The sequence below is a fragment of the Thamnophis sirtalis genome, unplaced genomic scaffold (assembly GCF_051295495.1).
Source record: "Thamnophis sirtalis isolate CommonGarterSnake01/CBP01778 unplaced genomic scaffold, rThaSir2_p1.2 scaffold_2, whole genome shotgun sequence".
Classification (NCBI taxonomy): Eukaryota; Metazoa; Chordata; class Lepidosauria; order Squamata; family Natricidae; genus Thamnophis; species Thamnophis sirtalis.
Genome location: NW_028261382.1, coordinates 105,980,701 through 105,999,716, shown reverse-complemented (window position 1 = coordinate 105,999,716; position 19,016 = coordinate 105,980,701). Strand labels below are relative to the sequence as shown.

Genomic DNA, 19,016 nt, shown 5'->3' with positions numbered 1-19,016 from the left:
CTGCTACAGAATAATAACTGAGATCCAATGAAAGTTTAACCCCTTTCAACCCACGTGTAATTTCATTGTCAAGTCAATGAAAGGTCTTGGAAGCCACTGTTATGGCAGAGAAAGTGACAGTCTAATTTTCTAACTTCCATTGGATTTCTGGTCATCCTGAATTTGCTGGAGCAGATTTGTCTGGATTGAGTGTCACATCCTGGCAGAGAGCTATAAAAAGATAGAATTGTATTTTTTTTCCTTGTCTTATGTGGGGACATCATAACTGGTTATCAACCGAGATCCCAGATTGTTCTTTGCTCTCTTCTTCCTCTTTGAAAAGTGTTTGGAGACATGTTTTTATGTCGTATGGTGAATGATGCGCCTTCTTTCTCCCCAGTACAAAATAGATTAATGGGTTGACACTGCTGTTTAGACAGGGACATAAGTAGGCATATGGAAGTAAATTCAAATGATGCTTTCCAAAAACAAATGCCATGAGATAAATGACAACTGACGGAACAGAAAGGACGAGGAAGAAAAACAGGGCAAGCAAGATGGCGGTGAGAAGTTTCCTTCGCCTCTTCATTCTTGATTGAAGGTAGCCTTTGATTAGGAGAGCCAGGCTGGAGACCAGCATGAGTAGAATGCCAACCAAGCTAAATATGAAAACATGAAGCACTTTGAATAGTCTTTCTGTAAATGAATGACTTAGAATGTAATGAATTCCACAGAAGAGGATAGAAACGATCCATGCAATGGCGCAGAGTATGGTGGAGAGGTAGGGTGGCTGATGGCATCGATGCCAAATTGGGAAGAAGAGAGCCAAACACCGGTCAATGCTGATGATTGTCAGAAGAAATTGGCCGGTGCAATAAGTGAATATGAAACATATTGTTATTGCCATGTGAACATTCATAGTAGTCAGAGAGAAAATTCCGGTCAGAAAAAGGAATATTAAACTCCCAATATCAGCCACAGCCAAATTGAGGATATAGACAGTGAAAGAAGTCCTCTTCAACCAGAAACCCAAATATCTGATGACAATTCCGTTTCCCAGAAGCCCTGGAACGCAGATGAAAAGGATTAAATAACAGAATGTTTTTCCCAGCACTCCAGGTGCAGAAATGCTACCATTTAGGTTTCTGGCCACTGTTCCACTGTGTTCAGTAAAACTGAAATTGTCTGGGATCGTCTTCATATTGATGTCTATTGTTCTGGACAGTACGGCTGTTATCTTCTGTGGAAATGAATCTGGACCCCGCACACCGTAAAGGACTTGCTTCCCCTCAGTTGCTCTCCATGGAAGCAAAGCAGAAGTGACTCGTGAAGACAGCTTGTTTGATCACCTTGCCGAAGAAAAGAGGAGATCCTTCTAGATTTTGTGGGGAATTTTTTTCCTCTGAGCACTGTGTGAAAAGTGGAAAGAAAACAAACCATGATCTTATGATCATTTTGATGGCACACAATACAGTATGGATCTTCCTAGTTTTATTCTAAAGTATACGTAATGGTCCTGTACAAAGTAATTATTCATAATTTTTATTCTTCTAAAATGCTCAATTGTTATGAAAAGCATAATATCTTCCATTATGATATCAATTATATAACCCTCCATTTCTATGGTTAGAAAAGATGGAGAAGATAAAATTTAAACCAGTTGTCCATGTGTGTTATTGGGGATTTTTTGGTGGGGGAGAAGGAAGGAAGAAAGGGAGAGAGGGAGAAAGAGAAGGAGGAATAGGAAATGGGGATAGTGGAATGTAGGAGAAACAAGGCTAGAGAAAAAAAGGAAAGGGGAGGGGAGGGGAAAGGACTTGAGAAAAGGATAGAGGAAGGGAGAGTAGATTAGGAAATGGGGATGGTGGAATGTATGGGTGTAGGGCTAGGGGAAGGAGGGAAGGAAGGAAGAAAGGAAAGAAGGAAGGAAGGAAGGAAGGGCAATATCAATAGCACTTAGACTTATATACCACTTCACAGTGCTTTTACGGCCCTCTCCAAGTGGTTTACAGAGTCAGCCTCTTGCCCCCAACAATGTGGGTCCTCATTTTTCTGACCTTGGAAGAACGGAAGACTGAATTGATCTTGAGCCAGTCAAGATCGAACTGCTGGCAGTGAGTTAGTCTGCAAAACTGCATTTTAGCCACTGTGCCACCACAGGAAGGAAGGAAGGGAGGGAGGAAGGGAGGAAGGGAGGAAGGGAGGAAGGGAGGAAGGGAGGAAGGGAGGGAGGGAGGAAGGAAGGAAGGAAGGAAGGAAGGAAGGATGGATGGTGGATGTTTTCTAGGTGTCCAGAGTTTTAAAATATAAACATCATCATAATCATTATAATCATAGTATCAATTGTTATTGAAAAGTCTACTATCTTCCGTTATGATATCAATTATATAACCATCAAAATATTTAAGGAAAGTAATTTTTGATGGGAAGACCTGTATATGTTAGGAATTGATAACTGGAATTTTTTCTTTATTAAGCTCCTCTGAGACTTCTTTTCTTTAAAACGATCCATAACAGATGAATAATGTTCCGGTTGGCTTATATTCATTCACAGATGAGCATTGCAGAAGGGAAAACTGTTATCCTTTGGAATCACTAGCTGATTAATTTCTGCCCTACTAAGCAGTTCTACTAATATGGACTCTCACATGGTTAGTGACAAGTTAAAAAGGGCTTGTCAGGCTTCCAAGTAATACACCCATAGCAAACAGAACTCCGAGGCAGGTAGGTTCCTCAAAGAACAGGTTTATTGGACATGTCATATTGGCACAGTCTGGTGAAAACCGACTCTGAATGTCCCTGCAATTTTTATCTGATTAAAAGTAAAAGTGTTCCCCTTTTTCCAAACAATCAGTGACATGGTCCAATCAGGCTGCCATCCAGTTGCCTGGTAACTTCACTCCTCCTCTATCCGGACACTTGTGGAAATGTCCTTGGTTCCCAGGAGAAAGTACTCTGTTTTGGCTATAAACCACCAGCTATCTCAATTCCCCCCTCCCTATCCTTCAGCTCAAAATGGTTCCGGTCAGGTCAGCTTCAGGGTTGACAGGGGTACTACTGATTTTTTAAAGAAATGTTTGTATTTTTTTATTAATCAAAATAAATATTCACTCTAGCTGGAATCCTCCTGAAATTAGAACCAATGTTCCCAACAAAAGGAGACAATTCTTCTCAATGGGAGGGGAAAATCCCCTCCTGAGATGGGTAAGGGAATTGAGAGAGTTGGAGGTAATTGTTTGGAATTTCTTTTGTCCTTTATCAGCCACCTCTCCCCCAACACACACACACATCATGTGTGTGGAATTAAAGAAGTGTAAATGCTCCTTGGCAGAGTTGATGGGTTCGTTTCTCAAGAAACAGAGGAGGTTTAACAAGGGACTTATGCTTTTGTTTAGAAAAGTAAGTTAACTTCTTGGGAAACTGGAAGGGGAAATATTGCTTTTCTACTTAAAGTAATCAACGGAAACTAAACCAAACCAAACCAAACCACAAAATAATAAAAGAAAATAAAGGCTACAGTAAAACCACAATTGCATACAACACCATAGAAGCCACCTTAAAATGATATCTTACCCCAAACTGATCTGCTTGGTAGAATGGCTCAAAGGTTAGGACATATTTCTCCACTGATATAAAATGAGTAATTATTTAATTGGAGAAAAGAATGAATGTAAGAGGCAAACAGTAGGAAAAAGAGAATAAAATCAACAAAAAGGGCAAGAACATTATGTGGGCTAGGAGGCCATACTTGAAATAACTCTGCTGTCTGCGATGTGCAAATATATGCATATATATATATATATACACACACACACACACACACACATATACATACATACATACATACATACATACACACACACACACATACATACACACACACATACACACACAAATACACAAACACACAAACATATATATATATGTATATATACATATACATACACATACACATACACACATACATACATACATACATACATACATACATACATACATACAATCAAGGAATGAAGTTTCACAATACAAGAAAAGATTCTCCGAAATGAAAAGGAGGAGCTTAAAGTCAGGTCATGAGTGGGGAAACAGTCAGTAGAGAAGAGGACCAGAAAAGGACATCTTCACAAACTTTCGCACAAATAAAAAGAATCTTAATGACAAATGACCACATCTGTCCAGAACATCGAGAGATGATTTGTGGTTCACTGCAAAGTAGGATTGATAAGGGCTGTGGAACCACATTATCAATTTTGAGTCCCCATTAAAGGAGGATTGGCCCTGTGTGTATAATCCACGGGGTTACAAGAAGAAAACACCCTAAGTAACACTATAGTAGATGCAACAGAACTTCTACAGTCTTCAAACATTTGTGAGAACTTAGATTTTGAGACTCATCCTAATCCAAGAAAGCATTCTTTCCATACAATAGTTACCATGAGGAAAGTTCTACCTTTTCTGTGGACATACCTGGTGATGATGTTCAAGAATCCCTGCTGAGAATGAGAAGGTCTCTTTGAGAATCCAAAATATGGCCAGATAACTAGATTTCTTTGAGCAATCCAGTCTGGTGTGTATTTGATGTAGCTGTGGTGAGCAAGGAGAATTTGTTCATCAACAGGAACGCTTTTCTAGATAAAGAAAAGAGGAACTTGCTTAACATGTTGACATATACTTTGAAAGAGCATTTCTACAAACTGTATGCAAACAAATGTTTGAAGAGTTCATGACTTTGAAAGAAAAGCAAGAAACATCACACAGAAAAAACTGTCCAATCTCATGTATGTTCATAACTTCTGGAAGAATAAGGAAAGACATGGAATTGAACCCTAAAGTCTTCTTCATTCTTTATTTGCAAACATTAGTGATGGCTTGAACTTTTTGCATGACATTTTAAGGTCAATTGAATGGCTAAAGAAACATTTTTATAGCTTTCTATCAGTTGTGAGGCCCATTAGAAGACTGAATAGATTATATAGGTCACCATAATGTTCTCAAGGACATATATTGGGTTGAAAAGAATCATCTGGAGCAAAGGAAGTATAAAAGAAGCTTTATGCTTGTGGTGTTTTTCAAGATACAGAAAATATTACACACGGGGTTATCCTTGAAGAGAATTGAGAGCTACAGCTGGTCCAGAATGCAGCAGCCTCAGTGGCGATGAACATTGTTCATTTTGCCCATCTGACTCTCCCCTTTGTGAGTTGCACTGATTATCACTGGGCTTCCGGGCATAACTCAAAGAGTTAGTTGTCACCTATTAGGAGTCAAACTATTCTCCACAGCACCTGAAGGCAGGAGAAGAAAGCAATGGGTGGAAACTAATCAAGGAGGGAAGCAACTTAGAACTAAGGAGAAACTTTCTGACAAAACAATTCATCAGTGGAGCAACTTGCCTCCAGTAGTTGTGAACGCTCCAACACTGGAAGTTTTAAAGAAGATGTTGGATAACCATTTGCCTGAAGTGGTATAGGGTTTTCTGCCTAAGCAGGGGGTTGGATTACAAGACCTCCAAGGTCTCTTCCAACTCTCCTATTTTATATCTCTATGGCTCAACAATTGGACACCTAGGGAATCACTTTTCCTCTTTTAAAAAACATTTTTTTTTTGCTTGACTAAAATCTGACAGAGTAGATTCCCTCCAGGCATCTTAATAGCTGAGCCATCCCCCCCCCCCACACACACACACTCATCATGTGTGTGGAATTAAAGAAGTCTAAATGCTCCTTGGCAGAGTTGGTGGGTTGGTTTGTCAAGAACCTAGAAGTTCAAAAGCATGTAAAAAATGCAAGTAGAAAAACAGGGACCACTTTGGTGGGAAGTTAAAAGTGTTTCATGCACTGTTGGTGTTTAGTCATGATGGCCACATGATCACAGAGACGTCTTCGGACAGCGCTGGCTCTTCAGCTTTCAAAATGGAGATGAGCACTGCCCCCCAAATTTGATAAATACCAAATTTATCCATTCAAATAACTGTAAAATTTACTGCAAAATTTCAAAAATTACCAATATTTGCAGACCAAGGATGTGACAGAACTTAGGTTCAATTTCAAGTGTGATCTCATTTTTCCAGAAGTTATGAAGAGGGATGAAATTAGACAGAATTTCAGTGTGAAGTTTTTTTCCCTCCGAAGTTACGATTAAATCTTCAAATGATTGTTTCCGTAAAATGTGTCAAAAGACTTTCTCATTTGAAATAGATAAGAACATGTTGTGCAAGTTCCCCTTTTCTGTAATTGGAAAAGTGTTTGTGAGGCTGAATAAATTCTGCTTGCTCTCCGCATCCACATCAAATAAAGATCAAACTGGATTCATCAAAGAAATGTAGCTTTCTGGGTTTTTTTTAGTTCTCACCTGTTGGTTCACACCAGGGATTCTTGCAAAGCGTCACCAGGTATGTCCACAGCAAAGGGAGAACTTTCATCATGATAACTGTTATATCCAAATAATTGTTTCCAAGTTCAGTAGTATGAGTTTCAGGAACTCATAGAGGTTTTGAGACTGTGTGGATGTTTCTGGTGCATTCAGTATAATGTGCCTTAGAGTTCCTCACCTTTATGGGTTTGGGCTTCAGAGTGGAGAGAGCAGGGACAAGCTTTTGTGGCAGGGCCAAGCGCATGTGCAAGTACAAGGGCCTGCAACATTCATGGCGATGCTCACAAGAGTGGGGCTGTGAAAGCCCTCAACAAGGCTCACCCAAGTGGGACTGTGAGCACCCGTGATGAGCAGTGGTGGGTTTCAATTTTTTTAGAACCTATTCTGAGGGTGAGGCCTACTTTTGTTGGCATGGCTTGGCAGTCATGTGACTGGGCAGGTCTGGCCAACTTGACATCACTCATGTACACTCAGTCACATGACCACCACCCCAAGACATGTGGCAAATTTTTTGGGACTCCTATGCAGGGGATGGGAAGAGAGGGGAAAACCTCCCAAAAATAGACAATTGGAGGATTAAAGGCTGAAATTAGGGAGATCGGAGAAGGCAGGACAGAGAGGAATCCAGTAGAAAGCTATCACACTCTGGGGAAAGAACTTTGGGAGAACGGAGGAGACACGATAGAGAGGAATCCAGCACAAAGCTATCACACTCTGGGGAAAGAACAGAGGGGAATCCAGGACAAAGCTATCACATTTTTGGGAAGGAACTTTGGGGAAACGGAGGAGGCAAGACAGAGGGGAATCCAGGAGAAAACTCATGAGCTTGCCGCTGCTGTGCGGTGGATTGTGCCGCTGCTTCTCCGTTCACCACCTCCACTCCCAGGTATGGTACTTGACACCGAATTGGGCTAGGATAGTGCAGACAGGTGGGAGGAATGAGCGATGGAGCGACTTACGGATGGGCGAGAATGAGCGAGGAGCAACAGGGCTGGGGCAGGTGTTCTGTTACTTTTGGGTCCACCGGTCGAACCTCCTCTCACCGGATCGATAAATTTGACCATCCGGATCTCCGATCTGGTGCGAACCAGCAGAAACCCACCACTGGAAAGGATACTGCAAAATCTCCATTCCCACCCCACTCCAGGGTAAGGTTACCCCATTTCCTCCTGATCAGCTGGGAGTCAGGAGTCAGAGAATAGATGGGGGCAGGGCCCGTCAGAGGTGTTATTTACTGGTTCTCTGAACTACTCAAAATTTCTGCTACCCGTTCTCCAGAACTGGTAAGGACCTGCTGAATACCACCTCTGGTTTTTCACCCTTATCACAGACACAGAGACACAGAGACACACAAACACAGACACACACACTTACCCATGAGAACAAGACACAAACATGTGGAAAATTTTAAATTCACTAACACTTGCAGACATTTGGATTCAATTTTATATATTTTCACATTCTTGCCCAGTTTCTAAGGTTTCTACCCAGACCCCTGTCTCCCTTTCAAGCATATCTTCCAACTCTCTTAATATATCCCCCCCCTCCAGTTTTATTCATCGGTCACTGTTATTTTCATTTTTATCTCCTCTTTGTCATCTTCTTCCTTTGTTTCTTCTGTTGACTCCTCCCTTTCCTGGACGGCTTGGTCTTTGCTCATCAATCCTAGTGTGGTATCTTCCATTTTGTCCATAATCTCTTTAAATCCTTTCTCCATGATGTCTTTTGTATTTTGAAAAAGCAATTCCATCTCCTTTGGAATTCCACTCATTTCTTCCTTATAAAGTATTTTATTTTGTTTTAAGAGATTCAACTTTTGTCTAACAATCCAGAAAGTATTTGTTCAATCCTTAAATTACCCTTCAGGGAGTGTGCTAGTCCCAGTTCTTTATAGCCCATATATAAACACTCAGTTCCCTAGCCACTAAATGCCAGGATCATATTACCGTATGTGGTGGACGGGTGTAGAAGCAAAAAAATACTGGGCAAAAATGTGAATATGGTTGGATAAGATGACAACCATATTGATTTAAAACCTGAATTGCTTTTGTTGGGTATCTTACCAGAGAAATATAGTAAAGAAAATGTATATTATTCATGTAATAACTGCGGCTAGAATTGTATTTGCACAAAATTGGAAAGCTGAAGAAATCCCTACAGATGAAAATGTGATTAAGAAAATATTAGAATGTGCATAAATGATCAGATTAACACTCGCAATTAAAGAAAAGAAAGAATGTAATTATTATAATATATGGGAGTTATTTTATCATTGGTTAGCAAATGAATATGGACAAAAAGTGTAAAATTAAATAAATTAGGAAGGGAAATGTTATGATAGGAGTTATGTTAAGTTGTCATGTTAAAATAATAACAATGTCTATAAAGAATTTGGTGGTAATCTATAACTATTATGGAAGAAAAAATTGTACTCAGATCACACTCTGATTAATGAATGATGAAATGTTTGTATTGAAGGGAAACAAATAATATATATATATATATATATATATATATATATATATATATATATATATATATATATATATATATATATATATATATATATATATATATATATATATATATATATATATATATATATATATATATATATATATATATATATATATATATATATATATATATATTAGAGTTACAACCCCCGGTATGCCCAAATATGGGAGGAAGATCACTACTTCCATTCTCTGTCCTTCGGCTCGTCACAAGAGACCATCCAGACAGAAACCCAATATTTTTACTGTTGCCTTTTTTTGGGGTTACATTTGTTGTATTTGTGCTGATAAATAAATAAAGGGAGATTAGTATGGATCTATTTCAAGTTATTTAGCTCTCATCAGCTAGCCATACCCTTACTGGGAATCGAACCTGTGCTGATCTTCAGTTCCATTTAAATAGTCCCTGAGGTTGTCCCTTTTGCAAGTTCAATCTTCTTGAATAACACTCAAGTGCCCCTTTAGTTGAATAGTTTCCTCATTTTTATCTTTGGGTCTCCAATAATCATGGGGTACCTAGTGTTTTCTCATTTTTAGTGACCTTATAAACCAAGATAAGATTACACTTGGTTGCACAGTCTGTTTCTTGTTTTTCCTTTGAAGTTATGATTAAACATATAAATATTTCCTTTGCAATAAAATTAGTTCCTCTTTTCTTTACAGGAAATCTGATCTTGTCACCAAATAAATTCTGCTTGTTCATCCTAGCCACATCAAAGGCAGAGCAAACTTGGATTCATCCAATAAATCGAGCTTTCTGGACTTCTCTGGATTCTCGAAGAGACCTTCTTCTTCTCACCACGGATTCCTGCAGATCATCACCAGGTATGTCCACACAGGAAAGGTAGAACTTTGCTCCTGATAACTATTATATAAAAAGAACCCTGTCTAAATTCAGAATGAGTGTTAGGAACTGCTGGATTGGATTATATTGGATTTATTATATTTATATGCTGCCCTTTTCCCCGAAGGGGACTCAGGGCGGCTCACAATTCAGTCAAGGAAGGGGGTACAGACAATGGATAAAAAGACGAACATAACAATACACAATTTAAAACACACAACAACCATACCATTCGAGGAGGGGGGCAAAAGCTCTTTAGCCCCAGGCCTGTCAGAACAGCGAGGTTTTAAGGGCTTTGCGGAAGGCCTGGAGGGTGGTGGTCAGGTTTGATCACGTAGTCCAACAACACTTAAGAAGTTTTAATTTCCAGCGTCTTTCTCCCAACTTGGAACTCAACCAGATGGATTTTCCTTATTACAAAGCAAAGCAACATAGATGATTAGGGGACTGGAGGCTAAAACATATGAAGAACGATTGCAGGAACTGGGTATTTCTAGTTTAATGAAAAGAAGGACTAGGGGAGACATGATAGCAGTCTTCCAAAATCTCAGGGGTTGCCACAAAGAAGAGGGAGTCAAACTACTGTTTTTCCTGAAAATAAGACAGGGTCTTATTTTCTTTTGAACCCCAAAATAAGCACTTGGACTTATTTTCAGGGAGGTCTTATTTTTGAGGTGCAGGAGGCGACGAGTGTAGTCACCTCATGGCTGCTGCTGTGTTGCAATATTTTCAGGGAGGGCTGATTATCAGGGGGGCTTATTTTAGCGCATGAGCTCAAAAGCCCAATTGGGCTTATTATCCAGGGAGGTCTTATTTTGGGGAAAACAGGGTATTCTCCAAAGCACCTGAGGGTAGGACAAGAAGCAATGGGTGGAAACTAATCAAGGAGAGAAGCAACTTAGAACTAAGGAGAAATTTCCTGACAACTTGCCTCCAGAAGTTGTGAATGCTCCAACACCGGATGTTTTTAAGAAGATGTAGGATAACTATTTGTCTCACACAACGACACTGATGTCACAGTCTTACACGTCAGCAATTCTGATTTTACATATCTGGGAAGAGTCACCTATTCTGTCATCCTTTTCATCTGCATTCCAGGAATTGTTGGAAATGGAGTTGTCCTCGGCCATTGGTGTTCCTGGATTATGAGGAATTCTTTTGATCTTTATAGCCTCATTTTGGCTCTAGCTGACAGTGGGGCTCTCGTATTGATATTCCTGTCCAGATTTCTGGACATAAATCTTTGGTATTGCACTGAAGCAATAAGAGAATGTTTAATATTCACTTACTGTACTGGTCGTTTTTTTCTGATTATCATCAGCGTTGACCGGTGTTTGGTTCCCCTCTCTCCTATTTGGCACCAAAGCTATCCCCCACAATACCTGTCCACCATCCTCTGTGCCATTACATGGATTGTTTCTTTCCTCATCTCAGTTATTCATTACAATGTTTTTTTATATGCTCCCCCATAATTGTTGGTCTTGTAATATGGAGCTCAGTTTGCTTCTCATTCATGGTGGTCCCCTTTCTGGCCCTCTTCAACCCAACTAAGTTACATCATCAATGTGAGTGTAGGTTTTTTTTGCCTCTTTACACACAGAAGCTTTAGTGAGTTGTTGAGATTTGACCATGTGGTCCCACAACCCTTATCAAATCCTAATCTGCAATGACCCACAAATCTGCTGTTCCTTTTCTGGACAGATTTTATTTCTTTTTATCAAGAACATATTTTCCTATCAAATGTTTGTCAGAAAGTTTCTGGAAATATTCTTTCCTGGTCATTTTCTTTTACTGATTTCTTTATAAGTTAAAACCAACTTTTTAAATTCTTCCTGCAAGCCTGCTGGTAACTTTTTGTTGTTGTTAGTTGTGAAGTCATGTCCCACCCATCGTGACCCCATGGACAATATTCCTCCAGGCCTTCCTGTCCTCTACAATCTTCCGGAGTCCATTTAAGCTCATGTCTGCTGCTTCAGTGACTCCATCCAGCCACCTCATCCCCTTCTTCTCTTGACCTCAATCTTTCCCAGCATTAGGCTCTTCTCCAGTGAGTCTTTCCTTCTCATTAGGTGGCCAAAGTCTTTGAGTTTCATCTTCAGAGTCTGGCCTTCTAAAGAGCAGTCAAGGTTGATCTCCTCTAGGATTGACCGGTTTAATCGCCTTGCAGTCCAAGGGACCTTGGCAACTCACAAACCAGAGTCCCTTCGACAAAATGAAAAATTTTCATGATTCTTTAGACTCCTGCATTCTGGACCAGATGTTGTTCAGAATATCCTTCAAGGGCAGCCCCAGGTATGATGCTTTCTGTATCTTTAAAAGCACCACAAGGTTAACCCTTGTTTTACCGATTGTTCCAAACAATCCTTTTCAACTCAATATACATTTTCAAGAACATATCCTGACATATAAAATCTGTTCAGTCTTCTATTGAACCTCACAACTAATAAAAAGAAACAAACGTATTTATTTATCCATTCAAATAACCATAAAACTTTCATGCAAAACTTTCAAAAATCAATAATGTTTGCAGGCAAAGGATGAAACAGACTTTAAGATTCAATGCTTTTTTTCCCAATCTTCCAGACGTTATAAACAGAGATGGGATTGGAAATAATTTCATCAGGGCATTTCTTGTTGTTTTTTCTTTGAAGTTATAATGTGGTTAAGAAAATTTTGTTTGCGTAAAATTTGCAGAAACACTTTCTTGTTCCAACTACATAACAAAATGTTAAGCAAGTTCCACTTTTTTGTACGTAGAAAATTGTTCCTGAGGCTGAATAAATTCTGTTCCTCACCACATCTACATCAAACCCAGACCAAACTGCATTCATTAAAAGAACCTACCTTTTGGACTTCTTTGGATTCCCACAGAGACCTGTTGGTTCTCACCAGGGATTACTGAAAACCATCATCAGGTATGTCCAAAGCAAAGGTAAAACTTTTATCGTGGTAACTGTTACATGAAAAGCTCAGGATGCGTGTCAGGAACTGCTAGGATGAAGTTATTTGATATTGTATCTCTTACAAAAGGCATCCATCCAGATGACCACAGAGAAAATAAAATCAGTTAAGTAGCTCAGAAGAGGACATATACCATTTCTAGTGCATTTTGTTTTTAGGCAAGAAAAACAAAATGCACAGGTATACTATAGGTGGTACCTTACTCAGTAGTAGTAACTGTGAGAGGGATCTTGGAGTCCTGGTGGATAATCACTTAAATATGAGCCAGAAATGTACAGCAGCTGCCAAAAAAGCCAACACAGTTCTAGGCTGCTTAAATAGAGGGATAGAATCAAGATCACCTGAAGTGTTAATATTATTTTATAATGCCTTTATAATTCACCTCATTGTGTTGAAGTCTAGTGTTTTCCTTTGGCACCGAGATGCATATTTTCCAAAACTACCTTTCCCAAATATTCCTATAATTCAGGATTGTTCCTCCTTTCCTGCCAAAAGTGATCTTCTTCTTCTTCTTTGAAATTATTCTTCACTTACTCCAAATTCATGACCAGAAAGATCATGTTATATCCTCTCCACTATCCTTAATTTTATTTTGGTCACACATGCTCACACTGAAGCTCAGCTGCCACACAGTTCTAAGCTGCATAAACAGAGGGATAGAATCAAGATCACCTGAAGTGTTCATACCACTTTATAATGCCTTGGTAAGCCCCGACTAGGAATACTGCATCCAGTTTTAGTTGTTATGATGTAAGAAAGATGTTGAGACTCTAGAAAGAGTGCAGAGAAGAGCAACAAAGATTATTAGGGGACTGGAGGCTAAAACATATGAAGAACGGCTGCAGGAACTGGCTATGTCTAGTTTAATTAAAAGAGGGACTACTGGAGACATGATAGCAGTATTCTAATATCTCAGGGGCTGCCACAAAGAAGAGGGAGTCAAACTATTCTCCAAGGAACCTGAGTGTAGAACAAGAAGCAATGGATGGAAACTAATGAAGGAGAGAAGCAACCTAGAACTAAGGAGAAATTTCCTGACAGTTAGAACAATTAATCAGTAGAACAACTTCCCTCCAGAAGTTGTGAATGCTCCAACACTGGAAGTTTTAAAGAAGATGTTAGATGCAATGTAAGACCTAACCAACATCACTATCTGTATGTTCATTTATGGCTTGCTTGCCATAAAAGCACTAATGAACCCAATATGGTTTTCTCACATCTATTGGGAGATTGTGAGGAAGTTTCTGGTGCATCCCGTATAGAGTGCTTTAAAGCATTTCCACCTTTTGCAGCTGTCCATTTTAAGTAAAAGGCCAATACTCTTTTACCAAGAGCTCAGGCTTGACCAATAAGGACTTATAAAATCCTTGACCAGGCTTGATAGATTAGGACATATAGCAATAGCAATAGCAGTTAGACTTATATACCGCTTCATAGGGGTTTCAGCCCTCTCTAAGCGGTTTACAGAGTCAGCGTATCGCCCCCAACAATCTGGGTCCTCATTTCACCCACCTCGGAAGGATGGAAGGCTGAGTCAACCTTGAGCCGGTGAGATTTGAGCCGCCGAACTGCAGATAACAGTCAGCTGAAGTGGCCTGCAGTACTGCACTCTAACCACTGCGCCACCTCGGCTCGTAAACCATATTAAGTCCTAATCTGCAGTGACCCACAAATATGTTCTTGCTTTTCTGGACAGATATAATTATTATTATAATTATCTGGCTATGCCCACCACACCACACCCCTCCCAGGAGTGTCCCGTTTTGGATGTGAGGTAAGTGCAGGGCTCGTGCGGAGGCTCGGGGTGGGGGCAAAATGGGCCTCCCAGAAGTTATGGAAGAGGGCCTCCAGAGGGCCAACACAGTTCATGGGAAGAACCAGAGGAAAGCAAACTCCCCATAAAACTGAAAAGGACATCCTCTTTTATCTGAAGTGTTTGAATAAGCTGTCGTCCATGAGACATTTTTGCTTTGCTTGTGTGGAAAAGCTTTGAGGTGAACCAAGTTCTTTATTTTGTAGGAGTCAAGTTCTTCATTTGTTCCAGAAAGTTATAGATGTCAGATGATGAACTGATCCAAATGGATGAAAACTGATGGGAGAGAATAATAATCTACAGGCACCCACATCACCACTTTTGCCTTCTTAAGCAAGAACCAGTGCAGCAGTACACAAAAGGATAACTGAGGTGATTTCACCTGAAGGTTTTCCACATCCTCCATCTTGGAAAAATCAAAACTGATGCAAATGACCTGTGATCTCAACTGACTAAAATAAGGGAGAGTGGTTTGTTCTTCAGCTCTCTGGATCCATTGTTAATTCTCAACCAGAAGCTGAGAGGTGGGGGGGAAATCAAAATAAATTTTATTTCCACAGAACACAACAACCAACATGGCAACCATCCTTCCTGTAGTAATGGATGCAGGAATGAGAAATTTGACATATAGTTATAATGAACACCATAAAACTAATGCCATCAACTCCAAGGACAGCTTTTATGAGCCTGATTGTCTGAAAAATGTCATCTATTCTTTAATTGTTTTAATCTGCATTCCAGGGTTTATTGGAAATGGAATTGTCATTCAGCATTTGGGTTTCAAGATTAAGAGGAATCCTTTCACTGTCTATATCCTCAATTTGGCTGTGGCTCAGAGTGGGACTCTCATATTCCTTTTTCTGCATGGAATTCAGTACCTAATTGATCAGGGTTTTCACATAGAAATACTAGAAGGTTTCATATGGACTTACTGCACTGGTCAACTTTTTCTGACTATCATCAGCATTGACCGGTGTTTGGCTCTCTTCTTCCCCATTTGGTATCAATACCGTCAGTCCATATGCCTGTCCACCATGATTTGTTGCGCCGCGTGGATAATCTCTTTATTTATCTACGCAATAAATTACTCTCTGTTTCTGACTGTCTGGGGTAAAGCAGTGCCCCCACTCTACCACTTTCTCACATGCACTTCCGTTTGCGTCCCACTCATTGCGTTCTCGAGTCTGACCCTCTTTGTCAGAAGTTACCTTAAATCACGAATGAAAACGCAAGAGAAGCTTCCCAAAGCTATCCTGCTCGCCCTCTTTTTCTTCCTCATCTTTTCTTTGCCACTAATTGACATTTGTATAATCAATGTTATTTACAACGAAAAGCGTTTAAAATTCATGACGTACGGCTACCTGTTTGCCTGTCTAAACAGCAGTGTTAACCCACTGATCTATTTTCTGGTGGGGAGAAAGAAGGCATATCAAACCACGTGCCACGGAAAAATGAGCCTTCAGAGAGTTTTTGAGGAAGAGGAAGAGAATGAAAAGCAACCAATAGTCCAGAATGATATCCCTTCATGTTGTAGTGACAAGAGTGGAAACAATTCCTATTTCTATATCTCCTAGCCAGGATCTGAAAAATTAATTCAGACAAACCTGCTCTGGAAAATACAGGATTAGCTCAATGTAAAGATGGTATCAATCTTCTATCCTTTTTTTCTTTCTCAATATATTTTAGACTGTTTTTGTTAGAGATTTATACTGTGTATATGTTCTGGGAAGTTGGGGGAGGGAAAGTTGGGGGGGAGGGGGGATGGAGGGAGGTTTGACGAGGGGTGTTAGATTTTAATGTAATATGATTGCACATGTATACTGTCTTCTCTTATTTTTTCTTTAGAACTAGGATATGTTAAGTATATTGTTATGGAAGTATAAATACCATCAACATAGATTGGAGTTTGCTCTGAAGCGGAACTACACCAAGGAGAGGAAGAGTGGGAAACAGAAGGGAGAAGAAAGATGGGAAGAGAGGGATAGGAGATGGTAAGGGGGGAAGATGAGGAGGATAAGGAGGTGTGGAATGTAGAGAGAGGAGAAGGAGAAAGGAAGGGGAAGTAGGGTAGGAAAGGATGCTGGAGGGAAGAAAGAGAGAGGTAGAAGAAAGAGGTGTATGGAGAGCAGAAGAGCTAATAAGGGGTCTTTATCTTTTTGGGTGTTGATGACAAGAGGAATTGATGTAATTGCCACTTAATACAATAGGATACTGGCTATGTAATAGTATACATGTGATTGTATGTATGTTATGAAAATGGAAAATAAAAAGTATGTATTTGAAAATACAGGATTAGTAAAAATTTGATTTCAAGGAATTTAGGGTTTTTCCTCAGCCAGAACAGTGGCTTCGAAGACTTTTCAAACAGTTGCTGTTGAGATGACTTGATGAAACAATAGATGGGTTAAAGGGGTTAAACCAGGGGTGAAATGCTACCCGTTCAGGCCGGTTCACATGAACCAGTGGTACAAAAATTGCTAGAAATCATGCGGCCCAGCTGATTGTCTGAACTTTTAAAAAACATTTTCCTACTACTGGATTGGGCAAACTGGCCAGTAGTAAAAAAAAATGCTTAAAAAAAGTTTTTAAAAAGTCCCAACAATCAACTGTGCAATGATCAGCTGTGCTGCACAATTTATATTTACTAGAAAGCAGAAAATCCTGTTTCCCCCATAAAATGCTTCTTAATCCAGTGCGCATGAGCACCACAAAGCATGCATTTGCAAAGCTGCTACTGCTTTGTGCACAAAGCAAATTGATAGAAGACTTCAGAGCATTTCACTCCTGCGTTAAACTTTGATTTAGTCTCAGTTATTACACGGGAGCAGGTGAGTGAATATTTTTCCTTATTTTCAAATTACTGCACTTGCTCATCTGCAAGCACAAATCAAAAGGTTCCAAGCACTGCTTTAATGTTCCCAACTATTTTATCCTCAGGGGCAGATATTCAGCAAAGATGTTTTAGCAATGAGAATTGATCCGTGACTCTGGAAACCTCTTTTCTTTTTTTCTTTTTTTTTAATAAGACATTTTGTAATTTTAAAAATACAGTTTTAAACATACAAACCCTCCCCTCAACCCCCCTGACAGTCATTCACAGCTCAACATTTCTTTCTTCCTCATTGTTTAGTCTCTAACCAGCATTTTCTTGTTACAAAATTCAGGGATCTATTACAATACCCATGTTCACTTTTAGTTCTCATTGTTAACAGCTGCTATTTAACTTTCCCAGTTTTAAGTCCCTGCTGTTCTCTTTGTTGCCCACATATACCATAGGTTCCAGCTAAGATAATGTTCCGTTTCTCCTTTGTCCCTCAGCCAACCCGTCATTCTGTCCATTTCTGCACACTCATAAATCTTTTTAATTATGGCATCTTCCGATGGTATGGTAGTAGATTCCCAAAATTGTGCATAGGTTATTCTTGCAGCCACAATTATATATAGGCTCAAATGCCATATAGATTTACTCATGTTTTCTGGTTTTATGCTTAGTAAAAAGGTCTCGGGTTTCCATTCCATGCTTGCCCCGGTAACCTCTCTTAGCCAGTTTTGAATCCTTCTCCAGTATTTCGTGGCCTCAATACAGGACCACCAAATATGGTAGAATGTGCCATCCCTTCTTCCACATTTCCAGCACAGTGGGGATAACTGGATGAACCTCATTCTGTGATCCATGCAAACACAGCATCTATTCAATATGTGTGCTTCATTAATATGCCGTCATGCTTGTTGAAATATATTGGACAATGGATTTCAATTATAAGAATGCCGAATTTCATTTAGCTTGTTATTAAAAATTGTAATTCTCTATTTTTGTGATTTCTGCTTTCTATTTTTATCTGTCGTTAGCCACCTTGAATAGAAAGAATATCAATTTAGTAAATAAATTTATAACAATTCACCTTGTTGTGTTGAAGTCTAGTGTTTTCCTTTGGTCACTGAGATGCATATTTTCCAAAACTACCTTCCCCAAAGATTCCTATAATTCAGGATTTTTACTCCTTTCCTACAGAAGTGATCTTTTTCTTCTTTGAAATTATTCTTCAATTACTCCAAATTCATGAGCAGAAAGATCATGTTATATCCTCTCCACTATCCTTAATTTTATATTGGTCACACATGCTCAAACTGAAGCTCAGCTGCCACACAGTTCTAGGCTGCATAAACAGAGGGATAGAATCAAGATCACCTGAAGTGTTAATACCACTTTATAATGCCTTGGTAAGGCCTGACTAGGAATACTGCATCCAGTTTTAGTTGTCACGATATAAGAACGATGTGGAGACTCTAGAAAGAGTGCAGAGAAGAGCAACAAAGATGATTAGGGGACTGGAGGCTAATGCATATGAAGAACGGTTGCATGGACTGGTTATGTCTAGTTTAATTAAAAGAAGGACTAGGGGAGACATGATAGCAGTGTTCCAATATCTCAGGGGCTGCCACAAAGAAGAGGGAGTCAAACTATTCTCCATGGCACCTGAGGGAAGAACAAGAAGCAATGGGTGAAAGCTAATCAAGGAGAGAAGCAACT

The 19,016-nt window shown here is 39.5% G+C and overlaps 2 protein-coding genes across 2 annotated transcripts; one reads left to right on the top strand and one right to left on the bottom strand.

Moving 5' to 3' along the window:
- Positions 1 to 259: 259 nt before the first annotated feature.
- Positions 260 to 4,520, bottom strand: LOC148049097 (proto-oncogene Mas-like). The gene is made up of 2 exons (XM_087703829.1): positions 4,447 to 4,520; positions 260 to 1,388 (listed from the first exon to the last, which is right to left on the bottom strand). The coding sequence occupies exon 2, from the start codon at positions 1,178 to 1,180 to the stop codon at positions 260 to 262; it is 921 nt and encodes a 306-aa protein (XP_087559955.1). The 5' UTR covers positions 1,181 to 1,388; positions 4,447 to 4,520.
- Positions 4,521 to 14,842: 10,322 nt separating this feature from the next.
- On the top strand, positions 14,843 to 16,059 carry LOC106551805 (mas-related G protein-coupled receptor member H-like). The gene has a single exon (XM_014069960.2). It carries the CDS (start codon positions 15,061 to 15,063, stop codon positions 16,057 to 16,059), a length of 999 nt encoding a protein of 332 aa, XP_013925435.2. The 5' UTR covers positions 14,843 to 15,060.
- Positions 16,060 to 19,016: the final 2,957 nt, after the last annotated feature.